The sequence below is a fragment of the Oncorhynchus clarkii genome, chromosome 7 (genome assembly GCF_045791955.1).
Source record: "Oncorhynchus clarkii lewisi isolate Uvic-CL-2024 chromosome 7, UVic_Ocla_1.0, whole genome shotgun sequence".
In the NCBI taxonomy this organism is placed as follows: Eukaryota; Metazoa; Chordata; class Actinopteri; order Salmoniformes; family Salmonidae; genus Oncorhynchus; species Oncorhynchus clarkii.
The window spans coordinates 15,530,090-15,550,320 of record NC_092153.1 but is presented as its reverse complement, the minus strand read 5'-3'; the positions used below and the strand labels follow the sequence as shown (position 1 = coordinate 15,550,320).

At 43.7% G+C, this 20,231-nt stretch overlaps 1 protein-coding gene across 3 annotated transcripts in view; it reads right to left on the bottom strand.

Annotated features, from left to right (window-relative positions):
* LOC139412934 (phospholipase D1-like) overlaps nucleotides 1-14,577 on the bottom strand; it is a 25,519-nt gene extending 10,942 nt beyond the window's left edge. Inside the window, exons 1-12 of one of the 3 annotated variants that reach the window (XM_071159825.1) lie at nucleotides 14,403-14,549; nucleotides 12,497-12,585; nucleotides 9,365-9,586; nucleotides 9,113-9,282; nucleotides 8,887-9,029; nucleotides 7,116-7,224; nucleotides 6,921-6,986; nucleotides 6,142-6,200; nucleotides 5,924-6,016; nucleotides 5,628-5,780; nucleotides 5,255-5,404; nucleotides 3,795-3,878 (exon numbers count right to left, since the gene is read on the bottom strand). In XM_071159825.1, coding sequence (XP_071015926.1) covers nucleotides 3,795-3,878; nucleotides 5,255-5,404; nucleotides 5,628-5,780; nucleotides 5,924-6,016; nucleotides 6,142-6,200; nucleotides 6,921-6,986; nucleotides 7,116-7,224; nucleotides 8,887-9,029; nucleotides 9,113-9,282; nucleotides 9,365-9,554 — 1,217 coding nt within the window. In that variant the 5' untranslated portion in view covers nucleotides 9,555-9,586; nucleotides 12,497-12,585; nucleotides 14,403-14,549. Of the gene's footprint in view, nucleotides 1-3,794; nucleotides 3,879-5,254; nucleotides 5,405-5,627; nucleotides 5,781-5,923; nucleotides 6,017-6,141; nucleotides 6,201-6,920; nucleotides 6,987-7,115; nucleotides 7,225-8,886; nucleotides 9,030-9,112; nucleotides 9,283-9,364; nucleotides 9,587-10,456; nucleotides 10,536-12,496; nucleotides 12,586-14,402 lie in introns of all 3 variants that reach the window. The other 2 variants (XM_071159826.1, XM_071159824.1) reach the window with 2 other exon arrangements.
* Nucleotides 14,578-20,231: the final 5,654 nt, after the last annotated feature.

Below are 20,231 nucleotides of genomic sequence, written 5' to 3'. Positions count from 1 at the left end.
CATGCTCCAACACTCAGACATCATTTAGAGATAGCCAGGGCACGCTCCACTCAGACATCATTTACAGATAGCCAGGGCACGCTCCAACACTCAGACATCATTTACAGAGATAGCCAGGGCACGCTCCAACACTCAGACATCATTTACAGATAGCCAGGGCACGCTCCAACACTCAGACATCATTTACAGATAGCCAGGGCACACTCCAACACTCAGACATCATTTACAGATAGCCAGGGCACGCTCCAACACTCAGACATCATTTACAGATAGCCAGGGGCACGCTCCAACACTCAGACATCATTTACAGACATCATTTACAGATAGCCAGGGCACGCTCCAACACTCAGACATCATTTACAGGTAGCCAGGGCACGCTCCAACACTCAGACATCATTTACAGGTAGCCAGGGCACGCTCCAACACTCAGACATCCACGCTCCAACACTCAGACATCATTTACAGATAGCCAGGACACGCTCCAACACTCAGACATCATTTACAGGGCACGCTCCAACACTCAGACATCATTTACAGAGAGCCAGGGCACGCTCCAACACTCAGACATCATTTACAGATAGCCAGGCTCCAACACTCAGCACGCACACTCCAACACTCAGACATCCAAGCCAGGGGCACGCTCCAACACTCAGATAGCCAGGGGCACGCTCCAACACTCAGACATCATTTACAGATAACCAGGGCACGCTCCAACACTCATCATTTACAGATAGCCAGGGCACGCTCCAACACTCAGACATCATTTACAGATAGCCAGGGCACGCTCCAACACTCAGACATCATTTACAGATAGCCAGGGCACGCTCCAACACTCAGACATCATTTACAGATAACCAGGGCACGCTCCAACACTCAGACATCATTTACAGATAACCAGGGCACGCTCCAACACTCAGACATCATTTACAGATAGCCAGGACACGCTCCAACACTCAGACATCATTTACAGATAGCCAGGGCACGCTCCAACACTCAGACATCATTTACAGAGAGCCAGGGCACGCTCCAACACTCAGACATCATTTACAGATAGCCAGGGAACGCTCCAACACTCAGACATCATTTACAGATAGCCAGGGCACACTCCAACACTCAGATATCATTTACAGATAGCCAGGGCACGCTCCAACACTCAGACATCATTTACAGATAGCCAGGACACGCTCCAACACTCATACATCATTTACAGATAGCCAGGACACGCTACAACACTCAGACATCATTTACAGATAGCCAGGGCACGCTCCAACACTTAGACATCATTTACAGATAGCCAGGGCACGCTCCAACACTCAGACATCATTTACAGATAGCCAGGGCACGCTCCAACACTCAGACATCATTTACAGAGAGCCAGGGCACGCTCCAACACTCAGACATCATTTACAGATAGCCAGGGCAAGCTCCAACACTCAGACATCATTTACAGATAACCAGGGCACGCTCCAACACTCAGACATCATTTACAGATAGCCAGGGCACGCTCCAACACTCAGACATCATTTACAGATAGCCAGGGCACGCTCCAACACTCAGACATCATTTACAGATAGCCAGGGCACGCTCCAACACTCAGACATCATTTACAGATAGCCAGGGCACACTCCAACACTCAGACATCATTTACAGATAGCCAGGGCACGCTCCAACACTCAGACATCATTTACAGAGAGCCAGGGCACGCTCCAACACTCAGACATCATTTACAGATAGCCAGGGCCCGCTCCAACACTCAGACATCATTTACAGATAGCCAGGGCATGCTCCAACACTCAGACATCATTTAGAGATAGCCAGGGCACGCTCCAACACTCAGACATCATTTACAGGTAGCCAGGGCACGCTCCAACACTCAGACATCATTTACAGATAGCCAGGGCACGCTCCAACACTTAGACATCATTTACAGATAACCAGGGCACGCTCCAACACTCAGACATCATTTACAGATAGCCAGGACACGCTCCAACACTCAGACATCATTTACAGATAGCCAGGGCACGCTCCAACACTCAGACATCATTTACAGAGAGCCAGGGCACGCTCCAACACTCAGACATCATTTACAGATAGCCAGGGCACGCTCCAACACTCAGACATCATTTACAGATAGCCAGGGCACACTCCAACACTCAGACATCATTTACAGATAGCCAGGGCACGCTACAACACTCAGACATCATTTACAGAGAGCCAGGGCACGCTCCAACACTCAGACATCATTTACAGATAACCAGGGCACGCTCCAACACTCAGACATCATTTACAGATAGCCAGGGCACGCTCCAACACTCAGACATCATTTACAGATAGCCAGGGCACGCTCCAACACTCAGACATCATTTACAGATAGGCAGGGCACGCTCCAACACTCAGACATCATTTACAGATAGCCAGGGCACGCTCCAACACTCAGACATCATTTACAGATAGCCAGGGCACGCTCCAACACTCAGACATCATTTACAGATAGCCAGGACACGCTCCAACACTCAGACATCATTTACAGATAGCCAGGGCACGTTCCAACACTCAGACTTCATTTACAGATAACCAGGGCACGCTCCAACACTCAGACATCATTTACAGATAACCAGGGCACGCTCCAACACTCAGACATCATTTACAGATAGCCAGAACACGCTCCAACACTCAGACATCATTTACAGATAGCCAGGACACACTCCAACACTCAGACATCATTTACAGATAACCAGGGCACGCTCCAACACTCAGACATAATTTACAGATAGCCAGGGCACGCTCCAACACTCAGACATCATTTACAGATAGCCAGGACACGCTCCAACACTCAGACATAATTTACAGATAGCCAGGGCACGTTCCAACACTCAGACTTCATTTACAGATAACCAGGGCACGCTCCAACACTCAGACATCATTTACAGATAACCAAGGCACGCTCCAACACTCAGACATCATTTACAGGTAGCCAGGACACGCTCCAACACTCAGACATCATTTACAGATAGCCAGGACACACTCCAACACTCAGACATCATTTACAGATAGCCAGGGCACGCTCCAACACTCAGACATCATTTACAGATAGCCAGGGCACGCTCCAACACTCAGACATCATTTACAGATAGCCAGGACACGCTCCAACACTCAGACATCATTTACAGATAGCCAGGGGCACGCTCCAACACTCAGGCATAATTTACAAAATAAGCATTTGTGTTTAGTGAGTCCGCCAGATCAGAGGCAGTAGGGCTGACCAGGGATGTTCTCTTGATAAGTGGGTGAATTGGACCATTTTCCTGTCAAAATGTAACAAGTACTTTTGGGTGTCAGGGAAAATGTATGGAGTAAAAAGCACATTATTTTCGTTAGGAATGTAGTGAAGTAAAAGTAAAAGTTGTCAAAAATATAAATAGTAAAGTAAGCACAGAAACACTAAAAAACAACTAGTATTTTTACTTAAGTACTTTACACCACTGCCAACAGGTGTACAAGTAGCATTACATTATACTACCACACATTTATACAATCTCACTTATCAGGAGTCGACTGTAAGAATACTGTACAGGTTTTCAATCTGGGACTGGTAAACTATACCACATATATAGACTGCATTTACAGTCTGCTTGGGTGATGACATGTAGCTGTGTTATGTTGTGGTGAGTATTCACACTCTAACTGCTGACTGCAATGTCTATTTCCCTACACACACACATACACGTAAACACACATACATGCACATATACACGTAAACACACATACACGTAAACACACATACATGCACGTACCACCAGTCAGTGATGAAGATCTCTTCTTTAGCTTCTTCTAGAGCATTGGCTACATCCTCCATGTAGGTCTTCCCATTCACATACCTACACACACACGCACACACACACACACACACACACACACACACACACACACACACACACACACACACACACACACACACACACACACACACACACACACACACACACACACACAGTGGTTGACACCTTCTCCTAGTTCTGAGTATTTTAGATGCAGACACCAGTTGACAGTTCCAGTCAACCAAACCCACATGATGTTGGCTACAGAAGCACATTCTCCAGACAGACGGGCATAGAGAGAAGCTCACAGACACACACACTTAACATAGACTAAACTTACATCTAACTACTGAACTTAGCATAGACTAAACTTGCATCTAACTACTGAACTTAGCATAGACTAAACTTGCATCTAACTACTAAACTTAGCATAGACTAAACTTACATCTAACTACTAAACTTAGCATAGACTAAACTTACATCTAACTACTAAACTTAACATGGACTAAACTTACATCTAACTACTAAACTTAACATGAACTAAACTTACATCTATCTACTAAACTTAACATGGACTAAACTTACATCTAACTACTAAACTTAGCATAGACTAAAGTTACATCTAACTACTAAACTTAATATTGTCTAAACTTACATCTAACTACTAAACTTAACATTGACTAAACTTACATCTAACTACTAAACTTAACATTGACTAAACTTACATCTAACTACTAAACTTAACATTGACTAAACTTACATCTAACTACTAAACTTAACATGGACTAAACTTACATCTAACTACTAAATTTAACATGGACTAAACTTACATCTAACTACTAAACTTAACATTGACTAAACTTACATCTAACTACTAAACTTAACATAGACTAAACTTACATCTAACTACTAAACTTAACATGGACTAAACTTACATCTAACTACTAAACTTAGCATAGACTAAAGTTACATCTAACTACTAAACTTAATATTGTCTAAACTTACATCTAACTACTAAACTTAACATTGACTAAACTTACATCTAACTACTAAACTTAACATTGACTAAACTTACATCTAACTACTAAACTTAACATGGACTAAACTTACATCTAACTACTAAACTTAACATTGACTAAACTTACATCTAACTACTAAACTTAACATAGACTAAAGTTACATCTACTGTAACTACTAAACTTAACATGGACCAAATACACATTTAACTACTAAACTTAACATTGACTAAACTTACATCTAACTACTAAACTTAACATAGACTAAACTTACATCTAACTACTAAACTTAATATTGACTAAACTTACATCTAACTACTAAACTTAACATGGACTAAACTTACATCTAACTACTAAACTTTACCTGAGTATTTTTTTTTGGGGGGGGGTTGATTGTTGTTTCCCAGATTCCATAGTTACCATTTGGCAGGGATGTTCTGCTCCTCCTGAGCAAAGGAACCAAATCGATGGTCTCGTAGAAACGCCCTCCCGTGTTTACGGACAAAGTCTTCTATCGCCTGGCCCCACCACCGAGCATGTCTGTAGCTGTTCAACTTCAGTACAAGGCACCTACATGCACGCATGAACACACACACACACACACACACACACACACACACACACACACACACACACACACACACACACACACACACACACACACACACACACACACACACACACACACACACACACACACACACACACACACACACACACACACACACAGTTAACTCCTTAATCTCCTGGCCCCACCTCCTAGCATGTCTGTACACACATACACACACCACACCTGGAGAGGCTGTCGATGCGTACTCCGTATTTGGTCTCTGTGTCTTTGGAGTCCATTTTGACGCTGAACTCTTTGTCCAACAGGAGAACAAAGGAAATGGCTCCTGAGTCTGGCTTCATGTAGAAGAGGAACGAATCCTTCACCACCAACCAGCTGTGCGCGCACACACACACACACACACACACACACACACACACACACACACACACACACACACACACACACAGGGAGAGATACATCAGTGTGTGTGCGTGAATGTTTGTGCGTGCATTGTGTTTGTACGTGTGTGTACTAACCGTTTAGACCAGCGGTAGCAGGCTTCACTGTGACCACAGCAGTTCAAGCCTGGGATACGATGACCTCCGGAACGCTTGTGTATCATCCCCTCCCTGAAACATGTTTAAATGATGAATACACAAAATAAAACAAATCTATTTTCAGCTATTCCAATAACAATGGGCATGACGGCGCAGTCATAAAGACAGGATCTGTTAATGAATCTGTTGTTCCTCACAGTCCTTTAGGTCCCAGGTCATGGATGAAGGACATCTGGCTGACGTCTATAAACTCCATCTGAGGAGAGAGAGGAACTGTATTTATGGGTATTAGATAAAGAGAGAAGTAGTAGTCAGTCCAGTTCCGGTCACCTATAGTCTAGTCTAGTGTAGTTGAGTAGTACCATAGAGATTATATTATATTACTAGACTGGCTATGTCATAAACCCTCAAAGTTCCAGAATGGGGCCAAAATGGCAGCCATCTTGTTCAGTCTAATTGCAATGAATGGCAGTACAGGCATAATCCTGGTTTCACTTATGCAGGAAAATGAAAGTAAGGCATGTGATGTATCAGAAATTGTGTAATGGAATTATAGTCAACCTAAAATATTGTCATATCATTTTAAATACAGATTATGCAGGTTTTATACACATTTTCTGTATAAATAGCCTCTAAATATATGTAAACAGAACATACATGTCTCAGATTCTTGGAAAGCTGAGAGTGCCAATACATGATACAATATCAGAAGTCCTATCATCAACTGATTTCAGACAGCATATGGCTGTGGATTGACTGTATTGTTTAAATAGAATTTTGGCATATTGGCAGTTAATTTTAAAAAATGTATCCACAAATACACAAATACAATTCAGATAAATTCTTCAAATTTGCTATTTTACACAATATCTTATCACAGCACTGGAAAACCATGGTTGACCAACTCCCTGACCATCATAAGAAGGTTCATGTCCATTCTAGTATTGTAATTCATAATTCTATGAGTAGTACTCACAGTGTGGTAGTATTTTCTGTACATGGCCATCCTTAGCAGCTTGTTCAGATAATCTTCCAGCTGTTTCTGTACAGGCAACATAATAAATGCTGTATTACTACAGTAGAGATGTACTATACAGTACAATGTTTATATGAAGTATATACTGTATTTGTCTATAAAGTTAATATGACAAACACACTCAAACACACCTACCCTTCTGCTGTAGACCTGTTCGTCTTGTGCCAACTCATCTCCGCCACGCGGTAGCTCAGGAATATGTCTGGCTTCACTCTTCTTCATTGTCCTCCTCCTCGTTGTGTGACTGAGAGAGAGCGAGAGAGAGAGAGAGAGAGAGAGAGAGAGAGAGAAGAGAGAGAGAGAGAGAGAAGAGAGAGAGGGAAGAGAGAGCGAGAGAAGAGAGAGAGAGCGAGAGAGAGAGCGAGAGAGAGAGAGAGCGAGAGAGAGAGAGAGCGAGCGAGAGGGAGAGAGAGCAAGAGAGAGAGCGAGAGAAGAGAGAGCGAGAGAGAGGGAGAGAGAGAGAGAGAAGAGAGAGCGAGAGAGAGGGAGAGAGAGAGAGAAGAGAGAGCGAGAGAGACAGGGAGAGAGAGAGAGGTAGAGTGGTAAAGCAGAAGAAGGTAGGGTCACTCACTGCTATTGGGGAGAAATAAAATGTACATATTTTTAATTTATTTTTAATTTCACCTTTATTTAACCAGGTAGGCAAGTTGAGAACAAGTTCTCATTTACAATTGCGACCTGGCCAAGATAAAGCAAAGCAGTTCGACACATACAACGACACAGAGTTACACATGGAGTAAAACAAACATACAGTCAATAATACAGTAGAAACAAGTCTATATACGATGTGAGCAAATGAGGTGAGGTAAGGAAGGTAAAGGCAAAAAAAGGCCATGGTGGCGAAGTAAATACAATATAGCAAGTAAAACACTGGAATGGTAGATTTGCAGTGGAAGAATGTGCAAAGTAGAAATAAAAATAATGGGGTGCAAAGGAGCAAAATAAATAAATAAAATAAAATAAATACAGTAGGGAAAGAGGTAGTTGTTTGGGCTAAATTATAGATGGGCTATGTACAGGTGCAGTAATCTGTGAGCTGCTCTGACAGCTGGTGCTTAAAGCTAGTGAGGGAGATACTGTAAGTGTTTCCAGTTTCAGAGATGTTTGTAGTTCGTTCCAGTCATTGGCAGCAGAGAATTGGAAGGAGAGGTGGCCAAAGAAATAATTGGTTTTGGGGGTGACCAGAGAGATATACCTGCTGGAGCGCGTGCTACAGGTGGGTGATGCTATGGTGACCAGCGAGCTGAGATAAGGAGGGACTTTACCTAGCAGGGTCTTGTAGATGACATGGAGCCAGTGGGTTTGGCGACAAGTATGAAGCGAGGGCCAGCCAACGAGAGCGTACAGGTCGCAATGGTGGGTAGTATATGGGGCTTTGGTGACAAAACGGATGGCACTGTGATAGACTGCATCCAATTTGTTGAGTAGGGTATTGGAGGCAATTTTGTAAATGACATCACCGAAGTCGAGGATTGGTAGGATGGTCAGTTTTACAAGGGTATGTTTGGCAGGATGATTGAAGGATGCTTTGTTGCGAAATAGGAAGCCAATTCTAGATTTAACTTTGGATTGGAGATGTTTGATGTGGGTCTGGAAGGAGAGTTTACAGTCTAACCAGACACCTAGGTATTTGTAGTCCACATATTCTAAGTCAGAACCGTCCAGAGTAGTGATGCTGGACAGGCGGGCAGGTGCAGGCAGCGATCGGTTGAAGAGCATGCATTTAGTTTTACTTGTATTTAAGAGCAGTTGGAGGCTACGGAAGGAGAGTTGTATGGCATTGAAGGTTACTATATCTACTGTACCATGAAAAATCCTAACATTTCTATGATCAGAATTCGTAGTATATCATTTAGTATTTGATCACTTAACAATTTGATATGTGTGTGTGTGTCTGTGTGTTTACCTGCGGGAGGGTAGCGGCACCCTCATGAACATCTTGTATCGGACCAGTTCTCCATGGAGGTCCATGAAGTGTTTCTCCTTTCTCTTGACCACCCAGCTGAACTCTCCATGTCTCAGCTCAATCTTAAACACTGCAGGCTGACTCTACACAGACAGAGATCAAGTGTGAATGTGTGTGTGTATGTGTGTGTGTGTGTATGTGTGTGTGTGTGTGTGTGTGGGGGTACCTTGTTGACACTCCTCTGTGCCGTGATGTTGAACCTGTCCTGGGCTGTGTTGAACCTCTCCACCTCCAGTATCTTAGCAGTGATGGGGACAGTAGGGAGATAGACCCTGGCTTCAGACTCCTTAAAACCCACGGTGTGATACACAGCACTGAACCCTATACGACTGTCCCCTGGAGAGGTAGAGAATAAGCCAATAGGATACATCTCTCATCATATCATTAATATAAAGAGCTCTCACACACTCACACACACCTATGGTGGTAGGGTCATTGTCAGTCTCCTCTCCATCTCCCATGTCCAACTCTCTGGTGTCCAAACTCTCAACTACATCCGACATCTTCCTGCTGATTCCGAGGCCGTCTGTGATGTCACTGGGTTCCACAGCGATGTCAGAGGTCATCAGGTTAAGGCTGCTGGTGGTGGGGGGGTCTTTACCCAACATGCCTAGCTCTCAACCCTCAGAACAGGGCACACCTGGATGAGGAGAGGAGGAGAAGAGAGGAGAACTTGAACCGTTGAATAGAGTCATAACGTTGTCTGCTTCGTAGAGAAGTTGTTTCTGTCCAAGAGTAAGAGTATGTTGCTCTGCATGTATTATCACTTTCTACTGCAGTGCAGATCATCCCTGCAGCAGTGTGTGTGTGTGTGTGTGTGTGTGTGTGTATGTGGACTTGAATTTGAGGAAATCCAAGACTCCCACACACACACAGCTCAGAATAGAACCAATAGTTGTCCACTAACAGTAGAGGACCATTTGTTAAAGATTCTGCTACCTCATTGGCTGACGCTGGCCCTGCAGAGAACTACAGGAAGTCAATGGAAGCTGTCTTCCAAAATAGCAGAGTACAGAACTGTGTGTGTGTGTGTGCGTGCGTGTGTGTGTGTGTGTGTGTGTGTGTGTGTGTGTGTGTGTGTGTGCATGTGTGTAATGGGTAAGACAGAACCAGTACTATCATGAATGTCTTACTGGAGACTATAATGCCAGTCATTAGAGCTCTGCTTGTACCCTACCAAACACACCACATTAAAGACAGAACCTGAGTGTGTGTGTCCTTAGTGCAATGCTAAGCCAGACAGACAGACAGGCGGGGCTCCATGGCAACAAGAGTGATGTGATGTCATCTCTGGTCAGAAGTCTAGAAAGTTCTCTGAGGCAAGTCAAGGCAGGCGTGCACACAGACTCACACACACACATTTGACTGTAAAACTCTGTTGGCTTACGACAGTGTCTGGCTCTTAGTGTGTGGTAGCATGTTGAGTCTTGTTTTTTGTGTTTGAATTTTAGTTCTCTCTCTTTCCGTTACTCTCTCTCTGTGACACACACACGGACACAAACACACACACAATGCTTTACGTCTCGCACGAGGCCTCCGTCATGTCCCAGTGGAACGGAATGGTCAAACCTCAGGCAGTACTGGGATGACTGGGATCAGAGAAAGAGAGGGGGGTGATAGAGAGAGAGAGAGATGGTAGAGAGGGGGAGAGAGAGAGAAGGAGAGAGAGGGATGACAGATGGAGTGTTGCTTTTATCTCACTTCTCTGTTCTGATGGAACATTGTCTACTTCCTGTTTCCTGTCCAAGGATGTCATGATGATGGGTTTTGGCAAATAGGAGAAAACTATAAATACCAGCTACTGTATGTTGCCAATCATTCTCCTTCCTTTTTTTCTATTCGTTTTTGATTAATTGTTTCCCACATCCACATCCAACAGTTTTCTCAGGGACCGGATACTAACATGTCTTGGGATCTGAATGGATAACACTAGGTTATCATCAGGACAGTTAAAATTCCATTGACCTATCTACACTCGCACAAAGACACACACACACACACACACACACACGCACGCACACACCATAAAGATAAGTGAGAAGAGATTTGTGAACACAACATGGCATTTACAGTCAATGTGGTGCCAACCTCCGCCTAGCACAGATGACAGAGAGAGTGAGAGCAACAGAGTGAGAGAGTGGTCTGTGACACCTCTGTCTCTGCCTACACTAAAGCTGTTTATTATCTAATCATTTCAACACTAGAGAAAGAGAACGAGAGTGAAAGAGAGGGAGAGAGAGAGAGAAAGAGAGAGAGAAAGAAAAAGAAAGAAAGAAAGAAAGAAAAGGGAGGGAGGGAGGGAGGGAGGGAGGGAGGGAGGGAGGGAGGGAGGGAGATAGGGAGGGAGAAAGAGAGGGAGAGAGAGAGACAGAGAGGGAGGGAGACAGAGAGAGGGAGAGAGAGGGAGAGAAAAAGAGAGTGAGGGAGAGAGAAAGAGAGGGAGGGAAAGAGAGGGAGGGAGAGAGAAAGAGAGGGAGAGAGAGAGACAGAGGGAGAGAGAGAAAGAGAGGGAGGGAGAGAGAGAGAGAGGGAGAGAGAGAGGGAAAGAGAAATAGAGGGAGGGAGAGAGAGAGAAAGAGAGAGGGAGAGAGGGACAGAGAGGGAGAGAGAGAGGGAGAGAGAAATAGAGGGAAGGAGAGAGAGAGAAAGAGAGGGAGAGACAGAGAGAGAAAGAGAGGGAGGGAGAGAGAGAGAGAGAGAGAGAGAGGGAGAGGCATTATCACCAGAGAGTCCTGCTGGCTGTAACACAAGGCTTCATTGTACTTCTTTGAAGGAACACATCTTTCCAACGCAATAACACACACACACTGTATTCTACTGTCCAGCAGGTCGTTTGAGTTTACATGTTGGCTTGATCTCTCTGAGCTGAAACCACCTTTGCGTGTGGGTGCATGCGTGTGGGTGCATGCGTGTGGGGACCTGAAATTGCCACAAGTCCCCACAAGGATAGTAAAACAATGACAATTCTCCCTCGTGGGGACATTTCCCACGTCCCCATGAGGACAATAACTATGTGAATCTTAGGGGTTAGGTTTAGGGTTACAATTAGGGATAGGGTTAGAGTTAGGGGTTAGGAGTTAAGGAAAATTGGATTTTGAATGCAAAAATACATTTGATTCCCACAAGGGTGTGTGTGTGTGTGTGTGTGTGTGTGTGTGTGTGTGTGTGTGTGTGTGTGTGAATGAGAGCATGCACTTTTTCATAATTTTGTTGATGTCACTTCCTGACCTTAGTTCCTTTTTTATGTTTCTATTTTGGTTTGGTCAGGGCGTGAGTTGGGGTGGGCATTCTATGTTTTTCATTCTGTTTTGTTCTGTGTGTTGTATTTCTATGTGTTTGGCCTGGTATGGTTCCAAATCAGAGACAGCTGTCAATCGTTGTCTCTGATTGAGAACCATACTTAGGTAGCCTGTTCCCACCTGTGTTTGTGGGTAGTTGTTTCCTGTTTTTTCACCTTACCGGACTGTTTCGTGTCGCTCACGTTTTTTTTTTTTTTTTCTTTGTCATTCAGTGTTCAGTTTATTTAATGAAATTTTCTATGAACACTTACCACGCTGCGTGTTGGTCCGATGATTCCTATTCCTCATCATCAGACGAAGAGGAGAGCGGTTACAGTTGACAGTGACTGTTACAGTTTTCCTATTTGGATGAATGACTAATCAAACATAATGACTGATCAAATATAATTGACACCAAACATTTATTTACCCAGGCAAGTCAGTTAAGAACACATTCTTATTTACAATGACAGCCTAGGAACAGTGGGTTAAGTGCATTGTTCATGGGCAGAATAACAAATTTTTACCTTGTCAGCTCAGGGATTCTATCTAGCAACCTTTCTGTTACTGGCCCAATGCTCTAATCACTAATCACAAATATAGTGATTGATCAAACATAATGACTGATCAAACATAATGACTGATCAAATATAATGACTGATCAAATATAGTGATTGATCAAACATAATGACTGATCAAATATGACTGATCAAATATAGTGATTGATCAAACATAATGACTGATCAAACATACTGACTGATCAAATATAATGACTGATCAAATATAGTGATTGATCAAATATAATGACTGATCAAATATAGTGATTGATCAAACATAATGACTGATCAAATATGACTGATTAAATATAGTGATTGATCAAACATAATGACTGATCAAACATACTGACTGATCAAATATAGTGATTGATCAAACATAATGACTGATCAAATATGACTGATTAAATATAGTGATTGATCAAACATAATGACTGATCAAATATGACTGATTAAATATAGTGATTGATCAAACATAATGACTGATCAAACATAATGACTGATCAAATATAATGACTGATCAAATATAGTGATTGATCAAACATAATTACTGATCAAATATGACTGATTAAATATAGTGATTGATCAAACATAATGACTGATCAATTATGACTGATTAAATATAGTGATTGATCAAACATAATGACTGATCAAACATAATGACTGATCAAATATGACTGATTAAATATAGTGATTGATCAAACATAATGACTGATCAAATATGACTGATTAAATATAGTGATTGATCAAACATAATGACTGATCAATTATGACTGATTAAATATTGTGATTGATCAAACATAATGACTGATCAAACATACTGACTGATCAAATACGACTGATCAAATATAGTGATTGATCAAACATAATGACTGATCAAACATACTGACTGATCAAATATGACTGATTAAATATAGTGATTGATCAAACATAATGACTGATCAAACATACTGACTGATCAAATATAATGACTGATCAAACATAATGACTGATCAAACATACTGACTGATCAAATATAATGACTGATCAAACATAATGACCGATCAAACATACTGACTGATCAAACTAGACAGAATGACAAGACAGAGAGCTAGTCAGTACAGTCAGAGGCTTCTAACTGCCCCACCATAGTTAATATGTATTCAGGAACAGGATGTGTAGAGCAGAGAGAGGGAGACAGAGGTCATGAAACTCAGCTATGATTGTTTTGTTAGGAGAGGAGCCCAGCAGAACTGAGTAATGTCTTATATCACCTACAACAACAAAGAGACTTGGTGTAGTCTTTGAAACGTTGAATCTGTTCTACAAATGTGGCAAGTAACAACGTTACCAATAAAGACGGCACATGTACTCGTGAGGAGAAAATAAGAGGGAGGAAAGGCGAGAAGGAGAGGGAGAGTGAGAGAGCAGTAGGGTGAGGAGAAGGGGATATGAACGAGGGAGTGAGTTGAAGGAAATGGAGAGGGAGGAAAAGGAGAGAGGGAGAGAAGAGTAACTGTTCAGCTAGCGAGGGACAGTCAGTCATACATTTGAAAATCAGCAACAAGCTGCAACACACACACACTACTTCTCCATTGGAACAATATAAAACAGAGTGACAGAGAGAGAGAGAAACTTTACTGACCTACTCTTGTACACTTGCTGTCCTCATTTTGATTTGTCCCACTTCTAGACTACTGAGTAGACTAAACACACACACTACAAACACACACACTCTACACACCCTATACACACTCAGTGTACCGTTCCTCTTGTATAACAGAGTGTATGTGAACGAATGTACTGTGGAAACAACTCCTCTAAGAAAATTCCTCAAGAGAGGAGGGGCTTCTGAAATCTAAACCAGTCAGCTGCGTTGAAACAGTCATACCCTCCCCCTGGGTTCTCTCATTGGTGGAATCTGCATCACTAAGGAATTATCATGGTCCACACACACTAACACAGCCGTGACGAGGGCACAAAAACACCTCTTCCCCCTCAGAAGGTTGAAAGGTTTTGGCATGGGCCCTCAGATCTTCAAAAATGTATACAGCTGCACCATTGAGAACATCTTGACTGGCTGCATCACCACTTGTTTTGATATGGCAACTGCTTGGCATCCGACCGCAAGGTTTTAGAAAATCTTATAGGAAGAATGGGGGGGGATAATTAGAATAATCCAGATGTGCAAAGTAGATACAGACATACCCAAGATGACACAAAGCTGTAATCACGATGGCGCCGACAGAGATGGTCGCCTCGCTGGATCATTGCTACTGGAACTGACGCGATGCATACAAGGCCCTCCTGCTCCCTGCCGTCGGCAAATCTGACCATGAATCCATTTTGTTGCTCCCCGCCTATAGACAGAAACTAAAACAGGAAACGCCCGTGCTCAGGTTAATACAACGCTGGTCTGACCAATCGGATTCCACGCTTCAATCACGTGGACTAGGATATGTTCCGGATAGCCGCAGACAACAACATTGATGTACAGTATACGTTGACTCGGTGAGCGAGTTTATTAGCGAGTGCATCGGAGATGTCGTACCCACTGTGACTATTAAAACCTTCCCTAACCAGAAATCGTGGATTAATGGCAGCATTCGCACAAAACTAAAAGCTTGTAGGCTCTCCTTCTCCGTGGCCAATGTGAGTAAAACATTTAAACGTGTTAACCCTCGCAAGGCTGCCGGCCCAGACGGCATCCCTAGCTGCGTCCTCAGAGCATGCGCAAATCAGCTGAATGGTGTGTTTACGGACATATTCAACCAATCCCTATCCCAGTCTACTATCCCCACATGCTTCAAAATGGCCACCGTTGTTCCTGTTCTCAAGAAAGTGAACTGAACTAAATGACTATCGCCCCATTGCACTCACTTCTGTCATCATGAGGTGCTTTGAGAGACTAGTCAAGGATCATATCACCTCCACTCTACCTGATACCCTAGACCCACTCCAATTTACTTACTGCCCCAATAGGTCCACTGACGATGCAATCGCCATCACACTGCACACTGCCCTATCCCATCTGGACAAGAGGAATAACTGTGTAAGAATTCTGTTCATTGACTACAGCTCAGCATTTAACACCATAGTACCCTCCAAACTCGTCATTAAACTCAAGACCCTGGTTCTCGACCCCGCCTTGTGCAACTGGGTCCTGGATTTTCTGACGGGACGACCACCAGGTGGTGCAGGAAGGAAACAAGATCTCCACCCTGCTGATCCTCAACACTGGGGCCCCACAAGGGTGCGTTCTCAGCCCTCTCCTGTACTCCCTGTTCACCCATGGCTGAGTGGCCATGCACGCTTCCAACTCAATCATCAAGTTTGCAGATGACACTGCAGTGGTAGGCCTGATTACCAACAACGACGAGACGGCCTACAGGGAGGAAGTGAGGGCCCTCGGAGTGTGGTGTCAGGAAAACAACCTCTCACTCAACGTCAACAAAACAAAGGAGATGATCATGGACTACAGGAAACAGTAGAGGGAGCACCCCCCCCATCCACATCGATGGGACATTAGTGGAGAAGGTGGAAAGTTTTAAGTTCCTCGGCGTACACATCACAGACAAACTGAAATTGTCCACCCACACAGACAGCGTGGTAAAGAAGGTACAACAGCGCCTCTTCCACCTCAGGAGGCTGAAGAAATGTGTCTTGTCATCTAAAACACTCACAAACGTTTACAGATGCACAATCGAGAGCATCCTGTCGGGTTGTATCACCGACCTGATACGGCAATTTCACTGCCCTCAACCGCAAGGCTCTCCAGAGGGTAGTGCAGTCTGCACAATGCATCGCCGTGGGCAAGCTACTTGCCCCCCAGGACACCTACAGCATCCGATGTCACAGGAAGGCCAAAAAATCAAGGACAAGAACCCCCAGATCCACTGCCTGTTCACCCCGCTACCATCCATAAGTATACACAATCCTGAGTCAATATTTTGTAGAAGCACCTTTGGTGGCGATTAAAAATCGAATCAAATTTTATTGGTCACATACACTTGGTTAGAAGATGTTAATGCGAGTGTAGCGAAATGCTTGTGCTTCTAGTTCCGACTATGCAGTAATATCTAACAGCAATCTAACAAATTCACAACAACAACCTTATACACACAAATACACACAAATGTAAAGGGATGAGTAGAATATGTACAAATGGATGAGTGATGGTGTGTGGCATAGGCAAGATGCAGTAGATGATATAGAATACAGTATATACATATGAAATGAGTAATGTGGGATACAGTGCCTTGCGAAAGTATTCGGTCCCCTTGAACTTTGCGACCTTTTGCCACATTTCAGGCTTCAAACATAAAGATATAAAACTGTATTTTTTTGTGAAGAATCAACAACAAGTGGGACACAATCATGAAGTGGAACGACATTTATTGGATATTTCAAACTTTTTTAACAAATCAAAAACTGAAAAATTGGGCGTGCAAAATTATTCAGCCCCTTTACTTTCAGTGCAGCAAACTCTCTCCAGAAGTTCAGTGAGGATCTCTGAATGATCCAATGTTGACCTAAATGACTAATGATGATAAATACAATCCACCTGTGTGTAATCAAGTCTCCGTATAAATGCACCTGCACTGTGATAGTCTCAGAGGTCCGTTAAAAGCGCAGAGAGCATCATGAAGAACAAGGAACACACCAGGCAGGTCCGAGATACTGTTGTGAAGAAGTTTAAAGCCGGATTTGGATACAAAAATATTTCCCAAGCTTTAAACATCCCAAGGAGCACTGTGCAAGCGATAATATTGAAATGGAAGGAGTATCAGACCACTGCAAATCTACCAAGACCTGGCCGTCCCTCTAAACTTTCAGCTCATACAAGGAGAAGACTGATCAGAGATGCAGCCAAGAGGCCCATGATCACTCTGGATGAACTGCAGAGATCTACAGCTGAGGTGGGAGACTCTGTCCATAGGACAACAATCAGTCGTATATTGCACAAATCTGGCCTTTATGGAAGAGTGGCAAGAAGAAAGCCATTTCTTAAAGATATCCATAAAAAGTGTTGTTTAAAGTTTGCCACAAGCCACCTGTGAGACACACCAAACATGTGGAAGAAGGTGCTCTGGTCAGATGAAACCAAAATTGAACTTTTTGGCAACAATGCAAAACGTTATGTTTGGCGTAAAAGCAACACAGCTCATCACCCTGAACACACCATCCCCACTGTCAAACATGGTGGTGGCAGCATCATGGTTTGGGCCTGCTTTTCTTCAGCAGGGACAAGGAAGATGGTTAAAATTGATGGGAAGATGGATGGAGCCAAATACAGGACCATTCTGGAAGAAAATCTGATGGAGTCTGCAAAAGACCTGAGACTGGGACGGAGATTTGTCTTCCAACAAGACAATGATCCAAAACATAAAGCAAAATCTACAATGGAATGGTTCAAAAATAAACATATCCAGGTGTTAGAATGGCTAAGTCAAAGTCCAGACCTGAATCCAATCGAGAATCTGTGGAAAGAACTGAAAACTGCTGTTCACAAATGCTCTCCATCCAACCTCACTGAGCTCGAGCTGTTTTGCAAGGAGGAATGGGAAAAAAATTCAGCCTCTCGATGTGCAAAACTGATAGAGACATACCCCAAGCGACTTACAGCTGTAATCGCAGCAAAAGGTGGCGCTACAAAGTATTAACTTAAGGGGGCTGAATAATTTTGCACGCCCAATTTTTCAGTTTTTGATTTGTTAAAAAAGTTTGAAATATCCAATAAATGTCGTTCCACTTCATGATTGTGTCCCACTTGTTGTTGATTCTTCACAAAAAAATACAGTTTTATATCTTTATGTTTGAAGCCTGAAATGTGGCAAAAGGTCGCAAAGTTCAAGGGGGCCGAATACTTTCGCAAGGCACTGTATGTAAACATTATTAAAGTGGTGTTAGTTAAAGTGACTTGTGATACCTTTATTAAGTCAATTTATTTAAGTGGCCAGAGATTTCAGTCTGTATGTTGGCAGCAGCCTCTCTGTGTTAGGGATGGCTGTTTAACAGTCTGATGGCCTTGCGATAGAAGCTGTTTTTCAGTCTCTCGGCCCCAGCTTTGATGCACCTGTACTGACCTCGCCTTTTGGAAATGATATATTTCTGTAAAAAAAGGTCCAGAACGGCAGGCAGTCTAAGGGTCGGAGCAGGCAGGGGTCAATAATCCAGTGTGGTGTGGCAAGGTACAGAACGGCAGGCAGGCTCGGGTTCAGAGCAGGTAGAATGGTCAAAACTGGGAAAAACTAGAAAACAGGAACTAGAACAGACAGAAGCAAGGGGGAAAACTCAGGCAGGTTTCACGAAACAAAACGAACTGGCAACAGACAAACAGAGAACACGGGTATAAATACACAGGATAATGGGGAAGATTGGAGACACCTGGAGGGGGGTGGATCCATGCACAAAGACAGGTGAAACAGATCAGGGTGTGACAGGGTGAGAAAATAAAACTATTTAATAAATTTTGATTTCAGGCTGTAACACAACAAAATTTGGAATAAGTTAAGGGGTATGAATACTTCCTTGTCTCCACCCCCTTCCAGGTGCCCATTTTCCCCATTATCCCCTGTGCATTTATACCTGCGTTTTCTGTTAGTCTGTTGCCAGTTCGTCTTGTCTCGTCAAGCCTACCAGCGTGTTTTTCGCCATACTCCTGTTCTCTCTAGTCCCTGTTTTCTTGTCCTTCCGGTTCCGACCTATTCTTCCTGTCCTGACCCCGAGCCTGCCTGCCGTCCTGTACCTATCTGACTCTGACCTGGTTTACAAATTTCTGCCTGTCCTGACCTTGAGCCTGCCTGCTACCCTGTACCTATCAGACTCAGACCTGGTTACGAACCTCTGCCTGTCCTCGACCTGCCCTTTTCCTGCCTCCTGTGGTTTTAATAAACTACTCTGTATATTGAACCTTCCGTCTCCTGTGTCTGCATCTGGGTCATATCTTGATTCGTGTTAGTACGAACTGGCCATGACTGACCCAGGAGACTCGGACCAGTTCCGCAGTGCCGTCTCCTCCCATGGAGCCATCATTGATAGACACGAGGAGTTACTTCAAGGTTTTATGGAAGGATTCCAGACCTTGGCGGAATGCCATGACCGTGCCTTGAATACATGGCTGGAGCAATTGTGCAGATTGTCTGTTATGCAACCAGCCACGATGGTAACCTCCCAGTCCCTCAGTAACCCTGCTGTCAGCAGCGCGTCTCTACAGGCGAACCCAGCTTCCCATTCGACACGTTCCTTCATGCTCATCAAGTCTACTCAGGTACCTGTGGTATTGGGGTTTTCATGGCTCCAGCGACACAATCCCCTTATCAACTGGACTGCTGGTGCTATCATGGACAGGAGCCCGTTCTACCACGCTCATTGCCTGAAGTTGGTGCAGCCTGCCCCAGGACTTCTTCCTGTGGGCTCGGAAGAAGCCTCGGGCCTCTCCGCCGTTCCCGCAGAGTACCAGGACCTCCGGGAG